At 39.3% G+C, this 24,878-nt stretch overlaps 2 protein-coding genes across 2 annotated transcripts in view; one reads left to right on the forward strand and one right to left on the reverse strand.

The window, feature by feature from the left end:
• On the forward strand, window positions 1-24,405 carry ASPN (asporin). Its single transcript, XM_063121192.1, has 8 exons — window positions 1-212; window positions 5,826-6,109; window positions 9,167-9,279; window positions 11,421-11,634; window positions 15,020-15,130; window positions 19,070-19,163; window positions 20,642-20,780; window positions 23,325-24,405. Exons 2-8 carry the CDS (start codon window positions 5,845-5,847, stop codon window positions 23,520-23,522), a joined length of 1,134 nt encoding a protein of 377 aa, XP_062977262.1. The 5' UTR covers window positions 1-212; window positions 5,826-5,844; the 3' UTR covers window positions 23,523-24,405.
• The window catches only part of CENPP (centromere protein P), a 187,669-nt gene that overhangs the window by 77,659 nt on the left and 85,132 nt on the right, over window positions 1-24,878 (reverse strand). The window lies entirely within an intron of this gene.

Below are 24,878 nucleotides of genomic sequence, written 5' to 3' on the forward strand. Positions count from 1 at the left end.
TCTTCAGTACTCAGATAGACTAATCCACAGAAGCAGTTTATTCAAGTATCACCCAGAGTGCCAGGAGGAACAGGAACTTTAAAGTGATTTTTTTTAAAAAAACTTTTTTTATTATTTACTGTTAATTTTACAGGCTTGAATCTGAATTCTGAACTGGAAATAAATTTCTCACGTGGAATATTGTTTTTAGGAGCACTTGACAAACTTGCAAGGTATGATGTTTTAAAAACTTTTCATCAACATTTCAACATTCTAATTTAGTAACTTTTGTAATTAATGTAACCTCATTAATGTTCAGTGTTTTAAAGTAAATGTTAGAAGACTATACACTGCAGTTAAAATGCTTTTAGACTGTGAGCAGGAAAGGAAATACAAATTGTACCTTTTGAACTGGTCTATTATAGAATATTTTTATTTTGGTATGGGAGAAAAAGAATGATCCTATCCCTCTTTATGGACATTTATGGTGCAATCCTATGTATTCTACTCAGAAAAAAGTCCTACTGAATTCAATTGTTCTTATTCCAGGTAAGTGCATACAGCATTGCAGACTTAATGATGTTTTTATATAGCCATGCTTCTAGGCATTCACAACTCAAAGAGATCCAATTTCTACCACAAAGTCAAAACAAGATTTAAAAATAGAAAACAAAAGAATTCACTGCCTAAAATTTCATAAAATCATAGAAGCGGTATAAAGCGAATCATCTCTGATGTTTTGAACAGATGAAGTTAGTTAATTCCCCTCTAAGAAAAAGCAAGATTCTGCATTTAAAAAACTTGCAGTGATATGCAATATTCACCATTGTGCCTTGTTATCTAGTGCTATTTTGTCTGTTATATTTTGTAAGATTTTTTTTTTATAAAGCACAACAAAAGTTTAAAATGAATCCATTTCTAAGGGAGAAAGAATGACTTCTCAGTAGATGCTGAACTACTTACAAGCACACTGGTCAGGATTCCTATTTCCTTCTATGGATTTAGTTTTTGTGCAGAGCAATGATTTGAGGTTACTAATGAACACAAGGCTTTTCCATGCCTCTCCAACAGGAAACCAGCATTTCCTTGCTGAAAGAGTTCTTTAGTGACCAGGTTGTGTGCATGCTACTTGAATGGTAAACAGTAATGCTTTTAAAATCTGCCTTTTAACAATTTGGAATATTTTCCAGGTTAAAACCCCTTAGTGTAAGCTCTATCATGAAAATAAGTACCTCATGCTGCTACGCTCTGGCTTTGTATATTAGTTCCCCACTGGGAATGGTATAAGGCTTCTGTTTAGGGAAGGGCTTTTCATCCAATGAAGGGCTGTGCTAATGGATCAGAAGAGAATACAATTTTCACTGGTTTCCCCTGCACTCAGCCCCAGTCACTGTTCTAGAGGTTCCCCAAACCCTCTGTAATAGATTTGGAGGGGGGGAGCTGTAAAAATTGGAGAGAGGGAAGCTGTAAAAATTGTCCCCCTCTGCTATTAGTAAAGCCCTCTTCTGTTAGTGTAGTTGGATTCAACCCTCTATAATTAGCATTTAGCCACTAGGCAAGTGTGGTAATATTGCAGTCAATCCTAAGGATTGTTACATAATTGATTATTTTAATGTAATAGAGATAACTTCCATCATACTAGGTTTTTAAAATAATTCCGTTTGCCCCTGAAATAATACAGGGTAGCATGTGTTTTGCCTATAAGCTAATGCTAAGTTCTGTGCTACACTAAATACATTTGTCCTGACAGGCATCGTTTTAAACACAACTTGTAATAAACAGCATTGTCTGTTGCACTAAATATTAATGTGGAAAAATTGCCTGTGTTCCAATCCCAGTTGACATTTGGCATCGAACCCTGCCATATCTAAATTTAAAAAAATCTAGTTTACAATAAGATAAACTTGTCTTACTAACTCAACGGTAAGACTATTGGACTTAATCCAATGTTACATGAGTGGACTTCCACATAAGCAACAGTAATTCTCCTTCCTCCTCCTCTCTCTTGCTGTCCCCACATGCTCCCCAAATCTGCTCCGGAGAGTCCCCCAACCCTCTGGAACAAATATGGGAGGTACATGGGGAGGGACTGCATGGGAGAAGGGGGAATATGATCTCCCAGAGGTGCTTATTCTGCTGATGGAAGTATACCATAGCATACTGCTGGGCCAGATCTACACCAAGCAGGATATAATACTTTGAAAACGGTATATATAATGTGTCCTGGGCCCAAACAGTTGTCAAAACCATTATAAACCATTATAAAGCAGTAGTGTAGATCCTGTCCTGGATATTTTGTGAAAATCACTTAGGCTGCAACCCTACACACACTTACCTAAAAATAATTCCCATTGAACTCAATGGGGCATATTTTCAAGTAGACATGCATAGGATTGTACTGTCAGACAATTTCTCAGATTTTCCATGTATTCCATTTCATTTGCCTTTATAAATGTTCCATTGTGATTTTTAGTTTGGCTTGACAAATGGTTTTTAACATGGGACAAAAACTAGACACAAAACACCTATGGGGCTCTGTTTTATGTTTCATATATACTAGAGGTAGACGTCACCTTCTCAAATCAACCTAACTCAATTCTCTGATGTAAAGTTAATTATAGAAGCAACAACATTCGTCTTGCCAAGTTGGCAGCATGAACCAATGATTTTTTCCTCCACTAAAATAATGATTTCCTGTGCCAAAAGTTTAATTTTTAAAAAAAAAAAATTCCATAGGACCAGTGGGCTTAATTAAGACACTTTTCCAACTCTTAAGTCAATAGTGCATTTTAATAACATCAAGAAAACCTATTTAATATTAACTCACCAATGATTTGATTCAAAATAATACTTTTTAGAATACTTAACAGCATTAAAGAAGGGAATTGCAAAGGCTGAATCCAGACTTCGTCATGCTTAAAGTAGATCCACTGAGTTCCATTGATTTCAGTGGGTCCTATTCTAAGTGTGACTAAGTCTGAACCTAACCCACAGATTCTAAGGGTCACAATGCAAATTATAGTTTTAGATTATAATACATAAAATGCATCGAGATGTTATAAGTAACATGGGCGGTATAAAAATCTAATAAATAAATAAATAAAATAAAAAAGTATACACCTAAAAATATAAGGTTTGACTTCAAAATCACATATTTTGTACTTGTTCAGTTATCATAGAACAATAATTTACTGCTGCTTCCTGTTAAGTGTACCCTCAGTGGTAAATATGTGTTTGCATTGTAATATTGCTCTAATGCAAAGATATATTGCAAAGGAGAAAAGTGAACTGTAGTAATGGAGACTACAGAAATTTCCAAGCAAGGAAAGAAGAATTCAATCTCTTTCAGGTACAGACAAAAGACCCCTGTCTAAGCTTTTGTGAAGGGAGATGGTGTCCTCCAAACAAGTCCCATCATCCTTGACTGCTGGCCATTCTGATTGGTGCTGAGGGGAGTCATACTCCAGAACATCTGGAAAGTGTCATGTAGCTGGTGTAGGCAATAGTTTAAAATTTCTGTAGCCTCAAATCAAAACAAATGTCTAGGAACATTTTCAGACAACTAGGCCACTGTATTGGCAGTACAGAGTTTATTTATCTTGCACTTCTTACCTGTTCAGCCATGAAAGACACAGAAAAGTGGAAACCCCACAGGCCAAAACGCTTGTTTTATGCATTCTCAGAGATTTTTCTGTTCTGCTACTGAGAGGGGAGAAATGCAGTTATGGATTACATGAGGTGTTAAGGTCACTTAACACAGATTTTTCTTAGGAAGCGAGCTCTAGCCATAACAGTTTATGTCATAATACATGTGTTAAGTCTTAAAAGTGTCTCAACATTCTTTGTAACTGACTATGGATATGGAACAACAGGATTGCCATTTTCATGAATTAGTTAATCCCAAAAGAATCCAAATAATGCAGTGTAGTTGTGTACACCCTTTCCAGAGGGGCAAGGCTGATGCAGTTCATGAAAAGGCACTAAGCATTTCAGAAGCTCATGGAGTTTCCTCCCCTTATGCTTTCATGCTACTGGTTGAACTTGGATTCCTCAGACAGTTTAATACTCCCAAGCAACAATGTACTTCTGTTTCTGTCTGGGGAGTAGCCAAAGTGTACTGCTGAGGTGCTGAACAACTGCCATAGAACTCTGCTTCCAATATTACTTTTTAAAGTGCAAATGTAAAAATAGAACACAGGAAAGGTAACTGGTGTATCAAGGAATATATGCTTCTAGAGTTTTGCAGTTCTTCCCATATCTATAAAACAGATATGTTGCCTGCCTCTCTAAAACTCACTTAGATTGGGGAACCAGTTCAAACGATAGCGGGCATTTTACCACTCCTTAACTAATCCTCATGCGCTATATTACTGACTGCAGATTTCAAATAATCCTACACCAGAATCACATTGGTTATCAAGATGTACAGAATTCAATGTACCTACAACCCCTCCCCTCCCAAATGTCACACCTACTATCTTATTCCCCACTGTGTTATTTATTTTATTTATTTATTACATTTATATACCGCCCCCATAGCCAGGGCTCTCTGGGCGGTTCACAGAATATTCAGAATACTTATATTTTAATTATGGATCGCTTTAGATTTATGCATTATATATTCCCTTTACTTTAATGGACTGGACAATTAATCATGGCTTCCCTATAAAGATTTGCATTAATCCTCTAATCATAGAACCATAGAATCATACAATAGTACAGTTGGAAGGGGCCTATAAGGCCACCTTAAAGCATACCTGACAGATCGTTGTCCAGCTGCCTCTTGAAGGCCTCTAGTGTGGGAGAGCCCACAACCTCCCTAAGTAACTAGTTTTTCCTGATGTCCAGCTGGAATCTGGCTTCCTGCAACTTGAGCCCATTATTCTGTGTCCTGCACTCTGGGATGATCAAAAAGAGATCCTGGCCCTCCTCTGTGTGATAACCTTTCAAGTATTTGAAGAGTGCTATCATGTCTCCCCTCAATTTTCTCTTCTCCAGGCTGAACATGCTCAGTTGTTTCAGTCTCTCTTCATAGGGCTTTGTTTCCAGACCCCTGATCATCCTCATTGCCCTCCTCTGAATCCCCTCCATCTTGTCTGCATCCTTCTTGAAATATGCTGCCTAGAACTGGACATCATATTCAAGTTGAGGCCTAACCAGTGTCAAATAGAGGGGAACCAGTACTTTGCACGATTTGGAAGCTATACTTCTATTAATGCATTCCAAAACAGCATTTGCTTTTTTTTGCAGACACATCACACTGTTGGCTCATATTCAGTTTGTGATCTACAACAATTCCAAGATCCTTCTTGCTTGTAGTATTGCTGAGCCAGGTATCCCCCATCCTGTAACTGTGCATTTGGTTTCTTTTTCCTAGGTGTAGAACTTGGCATTTATCCCTATTCAATTTCATTCTGTTGTTTTCAGCCCAGCACTCCAGCCTATCAAGATCACTTTGAAATTTGTTTCTGTCTTCCAGGATATTAACTATCCAACCCCTAAATCTTCCCAGGCCATGTCATCAGCCCAAGTTCCTCTCCCAGCTTTTACAATCTCAGCTTCCCAAGCCTAAGGAGATCTTATTGACAGTACAAAAACAGCACATTGCAACAGTCAGACTTTTCATATAAAAAATGCAAACACCTAGAAACTAAACTTCCATAACATGACATACAAATAAAAGGATATACATTAACAAATAGCTATTTGCCAAACAAATCAGATCTTCATAAATTAGCTAAATACTGACATTCTAGATATTTATATGTAGCAGCTTACCTAATTTTAATACTATTGAAATAGGGTTGGTGAAGGTATTCTACATTCTCATTTGTATTTCGTTCTAGGACTGTACACTCTGAAGGCATGAGAAAATATATGCTTCTGCTTCTCTTGGGGTTGTGCTCTGCTAAGCCTTTCATAAGCCCTTCATACTTCACTTTCAAGAACATAATGCTCATGGATATGGAAGATCTGGATGATGATGATGATGACGATGACGACGACGATGACAAGGATGATGATAATTCCTTGTTTCCAACGAGGGCACCCGTAATTCCCTTTGACCTATTTCCAGTATGCCCCTTTGGATGTCAATGCTATTCAAGAGTTGTCCACTGTTCTGATTTGGGTAAGGCTAAGAACCTATACATTATTTTCATTTGGACTATATTTATTTGTGTGTGTTTGTGCAAGTGCATTGCATAGGTATTTCTTATACCTATGCAATGCACTTGTGAAATGGCACTATTTGGAGATAGTAACAGTTTCTTTTTGGCCCTGTTCAGAAGCATCTTAAACCACAGCTCAAGCCACGGTAAATAAGGCTTGTTGCCTTATTCACTGTGGTTAAAGCTGTGGTTTAAGGTGTCTTCTGAACAGGGCCATTGACTGTTTTGAAGTCCAGAGATGCATTTGCACAAGAACAGAGGTTCCTAATGACTATTTCCACAGCAGCAATCAAGGTTCCTTGGACACCACAAAAATAAAGGTCATGGGAAAGAACTACTTTAGCATCTGTTATGTCCTTCTCTGTCCCAGTCAGAGCTCTCAGTTAACCATGCTAATCTGGCATAAAGTCTTTTTTCCAGAAGTGTGTAACCAACCAATTCTAAGCAGCCTTTTTGTAAAGCATGAGTGGACTCTCATACTTTCAATTTATCTGGTATTAACTATGCACATGCTGAATACTCTAATAAACTGCAAACTGATTCCAATACTACTTCAATTTCTAAAAGCAACCCACAACCAATCATTCAAATAATGGGGGAACAGGACAATGAACACTGCTAGATTGCGAGTATTGCACATGATTTTACTGATAGTTGTAAATACACCAAGCTCATAGGGATAGCTGTGATTGGCAAACTAAAACTCAAGCAGAAAAAAAACTGGAGTCCCCACACTGGCATGTCTCAGTTGTCTACTCTCCTTCCATATAGGGATATAAATGCAATAAATAAATAAATAAAATACAAAAACTCCCCAAACACGCAGATGATGCAACAACAGCTTGATACTCAGCTCCTTCACAGGTGATTGTGAATGGCAACTCTTCCTGCAGAATGTCATTCTGAAGGAGCCCATCAGAATGTCAGCTTTTCTGAACAAACGAAAATATTTAGTCGTGGCAGTTTAGAGATTAACACTTAAAGACAAACACATGGCTTGGGCATGCTAGGAGTTTTAGGATGTTTTCCTGTCTAAACATGCATAGAATGGCACCCTTATTCTGTGGTGTGGGTTATCGTGTTGTCTGAATGCAGCACGTTTTGTGCAGGGTGGCTTTTTAACCATGCAGTATGGTTTATTTTCCATGAACGAGCCACCTTGAGAACCCATGGCTTGTTGTTGAGTTGTTCAGGGTGGTTAACAAGCGACACTGCATGGTTAACAAGCCAATCTGCAGAAAACATGCTGTGTTCAGACAACACAATACCCCATCCTGCAGAAAATGCACTGCATTCAGACAACCCATGGTTCAATAACAACCCACACTGGGTGGGTTAGCATGTTGTGTGAACGCAGCCCATGTCGCAGTTCTGTGTAGAGCACCAATGAAGACAATCATGCTTATAGATTGTTACATGATAACCTCAACTCATACATATAGGCAGACAGACACACACACACACACACACACACACAGAGTTAGAACATTCTATAGTGAAGCTTCTTGTTACATGAAGTAGTCATGCCAAAAATGCCCTCATATATTTTGCATAGAATTTACTCTGCTTCAATAGGATTTTGGATGGTATTGTACATGTTCAAAGCAATTGACTAAATACCTGTTTCAGATTATAAAACATTCCCATGAGACACAAAATTTTCTGCATGTGCATGGCTTCCCGACTCCTCAAAAAGTCACTTCTAGATGATGAGAAACACTCTGAAACAGCATGAGAAACTGATGCTGGAAGAAGAAATTGTGGAAACCCTAGGATACACCTGGAAGTGCTTGAGGATCCAGAAAGGGAACCCCCTCCCAGTTGCACGACATCTTACACACACACACACTTTATATCTACCCCTTCTTACCACAGATGCCCTGTCCTCCACAGAACTTGCTCTTAAAAGGCAGAGGACTCTCTGAATCAAAGGCTTGCCCTGGAAAGGTCAAATATGTATCACTGCATAGGGCAAGGATAGGGAACTTTTTCAGGATTGCAGGCACATGACATTTTTTGGGTGGGCTATGAGCACGACTTCTTTTTTCCCGGGGTATTGGGCATATTTTCTTTTAAAAAAAACCTTCCAGGATTCCCACTTTTCTTGCCCTTTTCTGAGTTTTCAGTTTTTGTTCCCTTCCCCCTCTCTCTACTTCTTTCTGCTTGGGCTTTCCTTCCCCTGCCACTTCTCCTTTCCTTTGTCACATTCTTCATATTCCTGCCCTTGCTGGTTCTGTTCTTTCTCTTCTCATCCCACTGTGATTCCCCCCTTCACTTCAGCCTCCCACCATATTCACCATAGCAGTGAGGCAACAGGAAGTCAGCAGATCAGGAGATAAGTCTCCCCATCTGCCGACTCCATGCTTCCTAGCTGCTGAGCATGGCAGGGGGAAGAAATAGCAGTGGGGGTGAGTAGGGATGGGAAAAGGGAGTGAGTGGGGGGAACAATGGGAGCCCTAGTAGGTGCCAGGGTGCCATGCTGCTGACCCCTGGCATAGGCATTTGGGACTTTTAGCTGCAATTTGGTATCCTTTTTGATCTGAAAAAAAACAGGCAAATCAGTTTCACCTTCTGAGAACTGGAAGATGGATTTGTGCACATTTTAGTATATTTTTAAAAAGTAAACTTCTGACATGGGCAGCAGAAGGACCATGGGTTAAACCCAACATTCACAAGAGGATGGCTATTCACATTATGGGATTTCTGCATCCTCTCCTCCCCCCTGCTACGTGTCGCCCATTTCTGCTCTGGAGAGTCCCCCAACCCTCCGGACCTCATTTGGGGAGCATGTAGGGAAGTTGTTCCGCAGCAATTTCCATTCCACTGGCAGATGACCAATGTTGGATACAATCCCATTTCAGTTGATACATTTTGTAAAAATCAGATAATATTTGGAAATTAAACTATAGAATTAATTTGGTGATGCAGCATTTTAGTTACTAACTACTTGGGCATTTAAGTGGTCTACTATTTGTAGATGTATATTTGTTTCATTTTTTTTTATTTCTAATAAATAGGTTTGACCTCAATACCAAGGAATATTCCATTTGATACACGTATGATAGATCTTCAAAACAACAAAATAAAAGAGGTCAAGGAAAATGATCTCAAAGGACTCACATCACTTTATGTAAGTTTACTTTGAAATTTTCCTAAGATTCCCCTCAAAGACTATGACAATCTATTCTGTTTCAGGTTGATTATTTATAATAGCATAAAAACATGCAAATAAATGCACAAAAACATAAATAAAAGTTAAGTTAAAATCAGTTATTACTTGATCTAAAATACAAACCTTTACATATACATTGTTGATTGATATACCTTGTTAATCATTTCACTAATCTACAATAAAAAGAACAAATTTAAGTCTAGCGCTAGCTAAAAAATCTCTTTTGTACAACATGTTTGCAAATCATTGTTTGCAATCTAATTATCTCTTAACCAAGTTTGCTCAGGATAAATAAATTAATTCTGTCTCTTGGAAAACTCCAGAAAATATCTTCATGTGTTGAAATATAGCTAAGTAAAAACAACAACATGTATGTTTTTGTATAAACTTTCCAGTGGCTTGGATGCCAGATGAATGTATAGTCAGTTGAAACTTCATCAACAAAAAGATATTGACTTCATAAGAAACAAATTTTGTTTAGCCTAGCAGGGTAAGGACCATAGCTCAGTAGCATGCAGAAGGTCCCAGTTTCAATCCCTGGTATCACCAGGTAGGGCTGGGAAAAAACCCTGCCGGAAACTCTGAAGAGCTGCTGCCAGTTGATAATACTGAGCTAGATGGACCAACGGTCTGACTCAGTGGCCTGGTTCAGACAACATGCTAAATCAGCGGTTCCCAAACTTTTTCAGGTCACCGCCCCCTTGGTTCCACAAACTCATGCCCAGCGCCCCCTACCCTACACTATAAAAATCATTATTCAGAATAGCGGTTTTCAACGACCCACTAAGGAAGACAATAACAATAAAATTCAAAACAGTAACAATTCATTGAATATTTATTCAAAATCCAATTACATTTTTTAGTTTATTCAATTAAACTTGATCCAGTGGTATCATCTTTTCAAAGTTTGATAGTCATTTAGCAAGAACATTAGATATCACATTTAGTAACTAGGTAGAGAACCTCACTATTCTGTAAATTCTTAATGTGATGGATGAGCTTGATGAAGGGATACCAGTTTCCCAATGTCTGGTTTAAAGTCACTTAACATGAGTTTTAAATCACCATGTTTAGTAATCTGGAGTCGATTTCTTTGCTTGGAGAGAAGTTGGCAGACCACACTAAAACCACATTTCACCAAATATGCAATCAGGAGCTTCTGAACCACTCTCCATAGTGCAGGATAGCGGGGCACACCAAGCAGGGTATGTCTCTTCATTAGCGTTTTGGTGGTTTTGAAATATTTCAATTCACAGTTAAAAGGACTCTTCTTAAATGGTACTAATACATGCATGGATTCTTCCCCTATATGGCTTGGGACCAAACTATCTTCTCCCATAAAAATACCCCTGGGTTTAAGACCTTCTGGAGATGCTCTTCTCAGAAGAGACCACCTCGAGCGCCCCCCTGCTGCCCCTTTGCCCCTCAGTGCCCCCCTGCCACCCCCTTGCCTCTTAACGCCCCCTATGCAATCCCACCGCCCCCAAGGGGCAGTACCGCCCACTTTGGGAACCACTGCGCTAAATCATACTGCTTAACCACAAAATGGTTCCTTTAACCATTTTGTGGTTAAGCAGCATGGTTTAGTGTGTTGTCTGAACCAGGCCAGTATAAGGTAGCTTCCTGTTTCCTAGCATTTAAATTAGAAATAAAACAATTACAAAATTCCAAGACCAACAAATACTTGATTGTATAATTTAAAAATGTGTTGTTTATTGACCAAATATTCAGGAGATGCCACATTAGAGAAAAAGTGTCTCATATATAACTTGAGTTAGGGGGGGGGAAATGGTCAGGTGTGGTGATTTTGAATGCTTAGGGATATAAATATCCCCATGTATGATCATTACTGATTTCTTATTCCTATTCCTTATCTTTGTGGGACAATAAACAGGTTTGTTTTTTTGCAATCTATACTGGTTGCATTGTATCAAATGTAATAATAAATAATAATAATAATAATAATAATAATAATAAGCTACGCAACATTCAGCAATAGAGTTCAGTTTAAAAATATAATATGGTAGGTTTCCTCCTAAGTGAGAGGCTTAAAATTAAGATACATTTTCTAACTTTGCCTTTTTTCACATTTTGTCTAGGCCCTTGCCTTAAACAACAACAAAATAACCAAGATCCACCCCAAAGCCTTTCAATCAACAAAGAAGTTGCGGCGCCTCTACTTGTCACATAATCATTTAACTGAGATCCCAGCAAATCTGCCAAAAAGTTTAGCTGAGATAAGAATTCATGATAATAAGGTTAAAAAGATACACAAAGAAGCATTCAAGGGAATGAAGTCCTTACATGTTTTAGGTAAGTGCGCTGTTTATATTAAGCTGCTGTATAAAAACCAGGGGCCATATACACTGCAGCATTATTTCAGCCATCAGCAATTTGATGGAAATTGGAGAGTGAATGAGCCCTGAGGTCACAGCACTAATGCTTGGTGGTTAGCAAGCAGAATCTCCTAGACAGAGAGTTGTCTGCATGCTGGGCATGGAGCTAAATGAGTGTGTCAATATAATCGGTGTGATGATTATGTGATTGAAAACGTACACATAGTTTGTTAATACTTTTAATGCTAGACCATAAACAATGGGTAGTATCCAATAGGGGCCATGTGTGCGCAGCCAGTCCTGCCAGCCCAGGTCTGCTCATGGCCCCTACTGCAGGCAGCCACGATATAGCACTTCCGGGGGCAAGCCCTGACACAAACGAAAACACTGGTTTCTGGATAGAGGCACAACATGTCCCTTCTAGAAACCAGCGTTTTCACTCACATCAGGGCTTGTTCTCAGAAGCACTGTATCGCAGCTGTGGGCTGGCGGAGCTAACTGCATGTGCATGGCCCCTATTGGATACTATCCAATATTTACATTCTCACCATTAAAAGCAATTATTTCAGGATCAAAATATCAAAGAAATCTGAACTAATGATGCAGAAAATATTGGGTACTTATTGCTCCATATTAGGACGAATGCTTAATTTGGGCCACTGACAATTTGCTTAAAGCTGACAAATCAATATATATTTAAGGAACTTCAGCAATAGAGTTCTGGCCGTCTATTTCCCTGTGCAGATTTTGTTGAAGTGTTCCCAGGTTAAACTTGTACTGTGCAGAATTTAGCAAACAATTTTCATGATGTTTTTCTATTGGAAGCTACAGAATCTCCATTGCTAGAGCAAACAAGTAAATCTCATAGCCAGAGTGCACATTTTGAATTTAAGTAGTCTATCAATTGTTTACTCCCTACATACTTTTTCTCAGAGGTAAGGAAGACTATCATTCAGCAAAGATGCAGACAAGCCAGCAATCCTATAATCTAACAGCAACAACTCTGGCCAGTTTATATTTCTAACAGCATACCAAAATCCTTTTTCAGTTCACCATTATTATTGTTTTAAAATATAAGAACGCTCTTCCATGTCAATTATGGTTTAATCTTCAGTGGCCTTGTTCAGACAACGCACTAAACCATGATGATTAAGCATTTTGAGCTAAACTCTATGACTTAACACATTGTGTGAACCATTCCTAACCATGGTGGCTACATAACCACAGTTTAAACATACTCACTAGCCATTTACTGCAAAAGGGTCAGCGGACTAACCATAGCTTAGTGTGTTGTCTGAACAGGCCCAAAAGGGGTTGCCATTTTTACCAGCTCGCAAGCAGCAGATACATTGAGCTTCACCAAGAGACTGTTAGTTTTCCTCAGGCCAGGAACTGATGCACAAACACATTCTGTACCAAAAGCTCCACACAGTGTAGTAAAGCAATCTCATGCATATAAAGAAGTTTCAGCTTTATAATAAATTATTCAGTAATTGTCTAGTTTGCATAGCCAACACAAACTTTTTAGAGTTACCATCCAGGTATTTTTAAAATAGACCCTATAACTGGACTAGAATTACTGTGGTTTGCCATGAAGCATTGGGCAATATCCAGCGGTGTCATTCCATAAACTCAAACAGCACTAGGGGAGCTTTGGTGAATCTTTTCATTGTGCAACCCGTTGTTCATTACATTGTAAAATGGGTTGCACAAGTATAATGTGCAACCTGTTGCACAAGTGCAACGTGTTGTGCAAGCAGAGGCAATGCAGGCAGCCTGAGTTATTGTATGGATTACTCAGGCGTCCCTATCCTTATCTGAGTTTAAACTGCATATTAAACCTCGTCTCAGACTGGCTAGGTTTTCAACTCTGCCCCACTGCCCTGTTTTGCATATCCAAGCAGCTATCTTCCCCTCTTATCAAGGTGACAGATATTAATGCCATTTTCTTGACTGTGAGCACTCCTAAGTTTCAGTTTCTTACAGCACAATCCTCCCGTGGTGCCTGTCAGCAGGCTGATGGGCATCTTCTGCAGAGTGGGAGGGGCAAGGAGGCGATTGTTGTTTCTGCGCTCCTCCCGCTCTGCATTTTTCACTTATCTAGCTTTTTCACTTAACTAGTTGGAGCTCTGAGGAGCCGGAAGGAAGCAGGTTGGGGAGGCCAGAGAATTCATAAGCCGGCCTCCTCAGTCCCCTCCCCCGCCCAGAGAATCATCCCCTTTTCCCTGCTCTCTGAGGTCATGTTTGTGACCTTGGCGAGGTGGCCAGCATGGTTCTCTCTGCGCCAGCTGAGAGGAGGAGGGGGGGGACTCCTGGGTGGGAACCCGATCCCTTCACTCCCACCACAAACATGGGAGATCTATCTAATCACAGTCTTATAGAAGATGTTTTAGATTAATTAGCGATGAAAGGTACTCTGTACATAATCAGAAGTTAGGACTTCACATTTCTGGAACGGAACTGTGAGTTTGAAAATAGGTTCCCCTGTTCTTGAGCATCCTGGCTTGAATTAAACCATCATCCTGGCCTACATGGCTGAAATAATTAAAAACATAAAAACCACCCTGCTCGGTCAAACAAAAGGCCTATCTAGTCAAGCATCCTGTTTACAATAGTGGCCAAATAGCTGACTATGGGAAGTTCAAAAGCAGCAAATCAAGGCAATAGCTCTCTCCCACTGTCCTTTTCCAGCAAGTGGTATTAAGAGACTTGCTGCCTAAGGGGATTGCAGCCTAAGGCCACAATCCAACACAGATTTACAGTGCAATACTAGACATATCTACTGAGAAGATAGCCCCATTGAATAAGGTAACATATAGCCATCATGACTAATAACAATGGTTAGCCTATACTCCATTAATTTGTCTAATTCCCTTTTAGACCTTTCTAGGTTGGTGGCCTTCACCACATCTTGTGGAAATTAGTTATTTCAATCCTAACAAAATGTTTGTTTTTTGAAAGGTTGACTGAAGCTTTTGAAAGAATTGCATGCAACTAGGAGCAGTGTTCCCTGACATTTTAGAAGCTTTGACATGCTTTTATTTTTTTATTTTTTTGGTGGGGTGTTGTTGTTTTTGGTGATCTTCTAAAAATGCATGAATTCAAGAACTTATACCGTGTGGCATAACTTAAATTGAAAATGAAAGATGTTGAGGTCCTACTTTATCTGAAAGTCACATGGAGGCCATTTCTCTATGAAAAGTTGATATTTCTGAAAAGAGAAACTTTGGCACACTGCATATGTTTAAAGGGGCTCTTTCCTTTATTAATGCTGTACAAATCCCACCATGGGGAAGGGAGGGGTGTCTTAAAAACTGCAGCTCCACCAGTCACAACTGTTATAAAATGCTTTCTTTTGACAGAGATGAGTGCAAATCCTCTTGATAATGAAGGAATAGAGCCTGGGGCTTTTGAAGGTGTGACAGTGTATCATATCAGAATTGCAGAAGCTAAATTAACCTCTATTCCTAAAGGTATGTTGTCTTTTTATGTTAAAATCAAATGCATTTAACATTTTGCCATGTACACTGTTTTCCAGTTTTGAGACTGATATTATGCAGATAGAGTTCAAAATAATTTTGATCTACTTACTTAACAAATCACAATCACTTTTCTTTCAAACTATGTGATATGTAAACATTAACACATTGTTAACAAGATCCACGAGTTTGTGAGCACACCAGTGTTCATTCATAGAAGGGCAAAGATACCTGTACAGCTAGGCAGACAATAAAACGGAGGAGCCACTGCACAGTGGCAGAGGTCAAAGCTGTGACATACTGTATTTCTTTGATTCTAAGATGCACTTTTCCCCCTAAAGTAACAGCTCTAAAAACTGGGTGCGCCTTAGATTCGATGGCGCCTTAGAATCGAAGAAATACGGTAATTACATTTGTCGAGTCTGCAGCGGGACAGGTGGGGAAAGAGGGTAGGGGGTGAAGAGCGAGCGAGAGAGAAGGGAGTGGAGAGAGAAGCGGGGGGGAGAGGGGCAACATCTCGGAGCATCTCAAACGTTGCCGCCGGGAGCCGGCTGGGAGGGACCCCAGCTCCGGCAGGCCAGCGAGCTTCCAAAGAGCTCGGCCTCGCCTCTGTTAAGGAGATGGGAAGCTGAAGAATCACCTGAGCAGCGCTGGTTGGGCTCACCCACCCACCCCCTCCCGTCCGTGTGAATGGTGCAGACCAGCTTTTGAATGCATGTGTGGCTGTCCGTTCCCAGGCAGGGGACGATTGGTTCCTGCTTCCCATTCATGTAACCTGCCTCTATGCGTGTGCGTGTGGGTGCGCGCGTGCGTGTCTGTGTCTCGCTCGCTCCCTGTTCCTCTCCCCCTCCGCTGCGTGTATGTACCGTAAAATTCCTTTGCTGGCTGATTGGAGAAATTTATTTTTTCTTCGAATCAAAGCTTTTTTTCCCCGTTGGTGGCACTGAAATTAGTGTGCGCCTTAGATTCGATGGCGTCTTACAATCGAAGAAATACGGTACTTGCAGTTCTGGCCATAGATGGGTTGCAGGACCAATCTGCTGTTTGACAGACAATAGAGATCAGCACATAATGTTATCTTGGTATCCAAACCTGGGATAGTGCATTGTGGGAGTTAGAGACAAGACTATCCTGGCCAGCAGGATAGAGAACAAGTAATTTGAAATGTTCCTCCAGTGCTTTTCTGAAGCTATAGGAAGATGTGTGTTCTAGGCATCACATGATTATATTGGCCAGTCCCAGTTAGTAACTAGGAGCTCCGCCTTGAACTAATTGATGTTTCTGAACAGTCTTCAAAGGTAGCCCCAAGTACAATGCATTGCAGTAATCCAACCAGGAGGTTACCAGAGCACAGATAACTGTTGCCAGGCTATCTCTGTTCAGCCAGGTTGATATTCTAGGTGTGACCCTAAGTTGATAAAAGATACTCCTGGCCACCTGGGCTTCAAGTGACAACGATGGATCCAGGAGCACCGCAAGCTCCATGTCTGATCTTTCAGAGGCACTGCAACCCCCTCCAGGACAGGTTGAACACCACTCAACTGAACCAATGAACCACCTGCTAACAGTACCTCCGTCTTTTCTGGAGTTTCAGTTTGTTGATCCTCATCAAGTCCATAACACTGTGCTAATCAGGTACAGATTCCACCAGAAAACCCCCAGTGTTTTTTCCCCCATGGCTTCAATATTTCCAGAACTGTTACATCTCTACCTACACTAGGAAAAAAAAGGAGAACTGGAAAGTTAAGGAGAAGAAACTACTCTTTGGTATTTCCATAGTAGTGTTGCCAGAACTAATAGCACTGGAGATTTAATATTTTCCTAAGCCACAATGAAACCAGAAGCATGCTTGAGGTCATGGTACAGCACAGAAAACAGAAACATGCATTTCATAAACAGCAAGCTTTTAAAATCTAGAAATGCTCATTGTCCTCCATCTCTTAAATTTTAAAGCACACCAGAAAAACAGCTACTTTGGGCTATTTGTTGAGCATAGTGGCCAACAGTTGTGAAGTACTGGTGGCTCCATAAATTTAACTTGGAGAACTATTCTGCTGATCAGCATGAAAAGATCACGACAAAGATACTATTATGCTTACAATTTTCCATAGCCTATGCTGTCATAACATCCTTGACAATCACAAAATTGTAACTGCTAAATCCTCTGGAAAAATCCTACATGTGGTGATGATTATCACATGTTTTTATTAGAAAAAAAATGAACTTGCCCACCAACTGCTGAAAAATTGCAAACAACATTTTGCAGATTTTAGGAAGTACCAGTTGAAACCTTAAAACCTAAAGACTATAAAATGAAGTTATAGAACTATGGTATGACCTGGTATTAGGCAGCCTTCTATGTTCCTATAAAATAACACAAATATATTCAAGCCCATCCACCTCCTCTCTTGGTTATCGACTGATGATAATAATCAGTGGGTACAGGTTGAGAGAATGATGTTACCATGAGAGACAGTGAATTCATTTTTATATATTAAAAATGAACTTAAGAGGATATGTGTTAGCGACACCTCTACCTTGAGAGCAATTTTACAGGTATGGGAAGATAGGAAAGAAAAAATACTACCAGGGATATCCCCTATGATTCCCTTTTACTGTTATCCGACCTTCCATAATAAAGATTGTCCAATGGATATAATGGCCTTCAAACCAAAGGGGCTCTACAGATTGAAAGAATTTTACCTGAATGCTCAGTCTCTTCCCAGGGAGTTGTGAAGGACTCACTTGAAGGAAGCTGGAACAACATGGTTAGCATGGTATCAAGTAGGTACGTTTATTAGGAGAGAGGATATTAAAGAACAGGCCCTGAGAAATTTAACACTATTTGAATCCATACTTAAACTTGTTGGCAAGGGGGAGAAAGGCCTGGTGTCACATATTTATAGAATACTAATTGATTTAGACATGGGTTCAACCAATAGTTTAAAATGGATTGGGAAATAGAAATAGAGGATGCGTTATGGAACTCAATGATGGAAAAATTCCCCTTTAAATCAGTATCTATTAATATGAGGGAACAAGCTTTGAAGGTTCTTCAAAAATGGTGTGTGATGCTTGTTCATTTAGCACACATTCACCAGGAATTGACAAGATTGTGCTGGAGGGGATGTGAGGAACCAGGTACCACCTAGCATATGTGGAGGTCCTGTGCAAAAGTGGCAAAGTTTTGGACTGAAGTCTTTGATGATATAGATAAGATACTTGGACAGTAATTGGAGAGAACACCAGAGCTGGTACTTTTAGGACTATTTCTGGGGAACAACAAAAACTGCTCCTTTAAGCTATTGGCTGGATTTTTGTTGGTGGCAGCCAGACTGTTCATTGCTAAATTTTGGAAGGGCCTAAAAGGAGTTTCATTGAATGCCTGGTGGACTCGGGTTTGGAAGATTGTCTTATCTAAAAAATTAACAAACAAGTTACAATTGGCAAAAGGAAGCAGGGAACACGATACATTTGCTATAGATTGGTATCAATTGATTATGTATGTTGGTAACACTCAATTTTTTAACACTTTGCTTGTAGCATATCAGTCTCTCTGGTTCATGTGAATAATGTATTTTGTATTTTTCTGTTGTGATTAGTTATAATTACTGAATGCTTTGACTATCGCATGTAGGGGGTGGGGGGGAGGAAATAGAGTGTTAATTTCCTAAAATTTGAAACAAACAAAAAAACAGGATGTTGTGACCTCACCATTTATGAATAAAGCAGACCTGAGGATATGGGGTTGTCATGTTGCAACTTACCAACTGCAATGGCAGTCCTGTAATTTAGTGTATATCTGGGCATCCCTATCACAACTATATCTGACATGGCTGGCAGCACAGTTCCACATTTTATTCCAACACATCTAATAATATATTAGCTCTCGAAAATGTTTGTGTCTAACCTTCATGTTTCTCCTTTTAATAGGATTGCCATCCAGCCTTCTGGAGCTTCATCTAGATGACAACAAAATTTCTGCAGTTGAGCTTGAGGACTTTATTCGATATAAAAATCTTCAAAGGTAAAATTTTAAAATGGAAAATTTCAAATATTTGATATGGTGTAGATACTTTAGGATTTTCTCCAGATTATATAATTAAGGGAATGATGCAGAGATAATTCTAAAATTAATATTCACTTATTAAGGGCACTATTAGCGCATCCCAGGTCTATAATTTTCCTCTGCTACAGATCCCTGATTTATTGAAGTCTACTTCCATGATGTGTCATGCAATGAATCTAATTTATGTGTTCAGTTATCCAATGTTAGGTCTAGATAAACCATTATAAACCATCACAAATCATATTCAGTGGATATGGCCTGATACCCAGGCCAAGACTTTTATTTTCTCCTATTGCCCTCATGTCCTGCTTGTAGGCTTCCCATGAGCATCTGGTTGGCTACTGTGTGAACAGAATGATGAACTAAGTAGGTCTTGGATCTGATCTACCATGCCTTGAAAAAACTGATGATCATCTTGACATTTACACAAGAGACATTGCTCAACAGTCTGTAGTTGCTACCATGCAGAAGACTGAAGACTTTTGTTGGGGGGGACAGGACGACAACCCCCTTTTCATAAGAGAAAGACTGGAAAGGTGTAGAGTGCTTTATATGATCCCATTAAAAGAAATAAACTTCCACTATTTAGCTGCCCTCACATTTATAAGCTTTGGGTTGCTTTTGGTGTGTCCACTAACTTGCAATGTGAAACAGCCCATGAGACTGCCAAGAAAGTGGAAGGTACTATCTGTACTCCACACATTCAATGGTTGTGAAACTGTGTCCAGTTCAAATGGAAGAGATAGAAAGTACTTGGAACACATTTCCTAAAGTCACTTCTGTAATTACATTTATGGCAGGATGCACCAATAACAATCCCAGCAGACACCACCACCAAATTAGAACAATAGCTAAGCTAACAGTGTCAACAATGTGAGAAAGGGCATTGATGATTTAGTCAAGCAATACTCCTTCAGCCTTCAGAAAGGGCAGTGTATCAAGTGGGACGTATCTGGGGGCAAGAACTAGTTAATGTATCAATACCTGCCTTGTCCAAGTGAATGGGACTGATGTACTACAGGCAGTGGTAGCTGGCAAGCTTTATGGACAATGACCTCTAGTGTTAAGCTTCAACGTTGTGACTGAAAGAGGACTTCTTGATGTGACCAGGAGAAGGAAGATAAGTCAATGAAATGAAAATGCACCAAAAATGGACAGTGAATTGGATTACATCGATTGTGTGGTTAAGTGGTGGGTATGGAAAAAGTGGTTGAATGGTAAAAATGAGGGATGGGGGAGAAAGCATCTTCAATAGTTTTCTGAGGACCCAAAAGGGAAATGGTGCAAATTCCTCAAGTGTGAGAAACTTTGACAGGGTCCATTTATGATAATGCAATGCTAAGTTATTTACAGTATTTTCAATATATTAGCCTCTTTCAAAGTGCTATCATAAAACCTGTTGCCACAATTATTTAGGTTTCTTAACTTATCTCTAGGTTGGGACTGGGAAGCAACAAAATCAAAGATGTAGAAAATGGAACCTTTGCTAAAATACCAAATGTGCGAGAAATACATCTAGAAAAGAACAAACTGAAAAAAGTGCCTTCTGGTCTTTCAGATATGAAGTATCTACAGGTAATCCAATTTAGCAGACTTTTAAACTCTTGTCCTCTCTTGTGCAGCTTAAGCAATGCATTGTTACTGTATATTATTTTTAGGATTGGGACTATAACATGCACATTTAGCACTTATTTTACTGCACACCAATTATATACTACAAAGCCAAATACATACACGTACACAGAGGGTCAAATGCAAGTATACAGATTGTGTACAAAGCCAGAGATAACCAAAGCCATGAATCAAACACATTAAGGCCACTTTCAGGTTTAATGCAGCCTGACTGCCCAAGTATGATTAGGTTCAAGAATACCCTAAAGATTTACAAACTCCTCTACCTTCCACCAGTCACACAGCCATTTTTCCCTCCCACACTGATCAATGATAGGTTTCCATTGGTGCTCTTGTTATTATTGTGACTTAACTTCGCTCCACATGGGCTTCAGAATTTTCCTATCTTTATTTCTAAATCAAATGTTTAGTGAACAGCTTAGGTTGTATCCAGGATCTCCCTTCCATTAGAGGATGCTTGTGACATCCCCCTTTAAGCTTCCTTTATTTCTTCATATAATTAAAGGATTCCAACTCAGGGGGCGGGGGGCAGTCATCAGAATGCTGCTCACTGGCTCTGTGACTCACTGACCCTTTTCTGGCCTCACAGCCACCAGTCCAGCACTCTCTATTCACCCTTGTCCTTCACTGCTGCCACCACAGAACACTGTACCTTACCTCAGGTACTTCAATAATCCAATCCAGTTTAATGAAACAGAAGTTTTATTTAACAATAAGTAAGTTTATGCAGTTACAAAGCTTGTTGTTTCATTTGTCCTATTACTTGTTTGTTTCAGTACAGTTTCATATGTAACCCTGCCTACTTTACCTGCTAATCTACACTGTCTCTTCCCATTCACTTCCTATGCCTCCAAAATAATAAAACGTGTTGATCTGACTCTGTACTAACCCTTACATAGGCAAACTCAGACTCTACTCTCCTTTCTCTCCACACATCCTTTACTGCTCTTTTCTAACTCTTTCCTCTGACTGCTAACTGCCAATAGAAACCTTTGAACCACCCGCCAATCAGCATTCACTTTCCATTCATTTCACTCGCTCCCCTCCCGACAACATTAACCATTTACCATCTGAAGTCCAAATAGCACTTACATCCTAAATAGCAATAGTCATTAACACATTACAAATACTTACAATATATATAATTGGCAATAAACAGTAAAACATCATAATGGTATCTCTGCAATAGAAAGAGATCTGCTTGTGGAAAGTCCCTCCACCTAATTTTTGCCTCCCAGCACACACCACAGCTCAACCTATTCAGGAGGGTCTCTTGAATTTCTCTGTAGCATTTTCAGAGGGTGGTAAAATCCACTTTCACCAATACAATTGATCCAACTCTTTATTTTTTATATATTTACATTTTTATACCGCCCAATAGCCGAAGCTCTCTGGGCGGTTCACAAAAATTAAAACCATCATAAAACAACCAATAAGTTAAAAACACAAATACAAAATACAATATAAAAAGCACAACCAGGATAAAACCACGCAGCAAAATTAAGGTTAAAATACAGAGTTAAAACAGTATAATTTAAATTTAAGTTAAAATTAAGTGTTAAAATACTGAGTGAATAAAAAGGTCTTCAGCTGGCGACGAAAGCAGTACAGTGTAAGCGCCAGGCGGACCTCTCTGGGGAGCTCATTCCACAACCGGGGTGCCACAGCAGAGAAAGCCCTCCTTCTAGTAGCCACCTGCCTCACTTCCTTTGGCAAGGGCTCACGGAGAAGGGCCCCTGTAGATGATCTTAAGGTCCGGGCAGGTACATATGGGAGGAGGCGTTCCTTCAAATAACCTGGCCCCAAACCGTTTAGGGCTTTAAATGTCAATACCAGCACCTTGAATCGGGCCCAGACCTGGACTGGCAGCCAATGAAGTTGTAAAAGGACTGGCGTAATGTGATCTCGCCAGCCAGTCCCTGTTAGTAAACGGGCTGCCCTGTTTTGTACCAGCTGAAGCTTCCGGACCGTTTTCAAAGGCAGCCCCACGTATAACGCATTGCAGTAATCCAAAGGAGAAGTTATCAGAGCATGGATAACTGTAGCTAGGCTATCACTGTCCAGATAAGGGTGCAGTTGGTATATCAGCCTAAGCTGATAAAAGGTGCTCTTTGCCACTGAGTTCACCTGTGCCTCAAGTGACAGTTCTGGATCGAAGAGCACCCCCAAACTACGGACCTGATTCTTTAGTTTTTTTAGCTCTTCATTTTACCCTCAGAAAGCATAGCTAAGAAATATAAAAAATTAAGCAAACAAAAGGAAATCAAATTATTTCCCCATGCACCTATAAACCATGCTTTACTGTTCAATTACAGATGTTATGTATAAGACTGCAATCTGTGCACATTGACCTGTGAGTAAGCCCCAATAAACATACTAGGACTTGCTTCTCAAGATTGCACTGCACATCTTTTAATAGCTGTGCCACTCTTTATATGTATTGTGTGTAGATTTTTAAATGTTTATTTTCCTTTTGCTCCCCTACAGGTTGTCTTCCTTCATTCTAACAGTATTTCAAAAGTGGGAGTGAATGATTTTTGTCCAACAGGAGGGAGACTGAAAAAGACATTGTACAGCGGCATTAGCTTATTCAACAATCCTGTAAAATACTGGGATATCCAACCGGGAACGTTTCGTTGTATATTAAATCGAAACAGTGTGCAGATTGCAAATTATAGAAAATAAGGTTGCATACCCAAAACAATATTCAAGAAGAAATGTTAAAACCAGCTTAGAGTACTTGAAATCTGTTAAAAATGTACAGCTTTATACTGCCCAATAGCTACGATACAATAATTTCAGTTTGTAAATTAGTAACATAATATACCATAACATTCTTTTGAGTTATTCTTTTAAATTTACAACTCATGTAAATTAAAGCAAATGTTTTAGAATAAAATGCTTCTTGAACACTTAACTGGAAACTATCATTGTTTCCTATCATTGTTCAAGCTACTATGTTGACGTTCTTTTCTTAGCAGAAAATAATGCAAAGATTTAAAACATTTTTTCTGTTTAAACTAATTATTTCTGAATTGCAAAGGTCTCCTGCATAAGTATTTATCAAATTTCAAGGGGAAGTTTATGAACTTTTAAGTTAACAAAAGTAAACTAAACTGGCTAAGAAGAAACTTTATAAAGTACTGTACTATTAATTTGATGGTCTAATATGTCAAGTCAGACTAGTTAATATTTAAATAATTGTAGTAAACCGAAAGGCAAGATTGATACCATACACATAATAGCCTCAAAGCCTTTAGTATTTATTCATGTAGTTTCCCCCTAAATTTGTACGCTACTTTGGTAAGAAAAGTGTATATATGCCAAACATTAACCACACATAAATCTTTGTTTTGTTTTTGTTTTGTTTTTGGAAGAATGATTAAATTCTCTGCAGGGCCAGTACAAACATACCATATACTGTAAAAATAATCTTTATTCCAATTGACAGGTTGCAGCACAATGCAAAGACTTGCCATCACAGGGGCCTCGTACTCTGTTTCAAAGGGGAATATTTTACGTACCTACAGGGATTCTGAATATGTGCAGCATTCCCCTGCTCACAAAGGGGGGGAAAAGAAGCCCCTGTAAACACAGAGCTGTGTATGCATATTGGTACCACTGGACTGTGGCCATCACATGCTGACCTTGTATATGAATTTTACATTACTGCTTGAGTACTGTACATTTGCACAATCCAACCTGCATATAATGCAAACTGTATTTCATCATGGCTGAATAACTAATGACAGTACTGTATAAAAGTGGCTACCTTAACTTTATAATTAGTATGTAGGTGTTATTCATGTTAACAGTAAGTTAAGAGAATTTAAAAACAATAAATTGTGTCTCATTAAAAATGCTGGATTGAAAACATGTAATGTTGCCATGTTGTCTCTCTTCAATTTAAATGAAATATTTATATTACAAATACATGCATACTCTTAGTTTCTAACTCCGCCTTGCTGGTAGCATTCCCTGAGTGACATTCTACTCCCCCCATTGCCCCTGACACCCCTGAAAACCTGCTCCAGAGGGTTG

The sequence above is a fragment of the Elgaria multicarinata genome, chromosome 3 (genome assembly GCF_023053635.1).
Source record: "Elgaria multicarinata webbii isolate HBS135686 ecotype San Diego chromosome 3, rElgMul1.1.pri, whole genome shotgun sequence".
Classification (NCBI taxonomy): Eukaryota; Metazoa; Chordata; class Lepidosauria; order Squamata; family Anguidae; genus Elgaria; species Elgaria multicarinata.

Bases quoted from the DNA above. Each gene is read 5' to 3' on its own strand.
- ASPN (XM_063121192.1), top strand. From the start codon at position 5,845: ATGAGAAAATATATGCTTCTGCTTCTCTTGGGGTTGTGCTCTGCTAAG. The intron at 9,280-11,420 runs GTAAGTTTACTT...CATTTTGTCTAG, and splicing joins AAGGACTCACATCACTTTAT to GCCCTTGCCTTAAACAACAA. The intron at 15,131-19,069 runs GTATGTTGTCTT...TCCTTTTAATAG, and splicing joins ATTAACCTCTATTCCTAAAG to GATTGCCATCCAGCCTTCTG.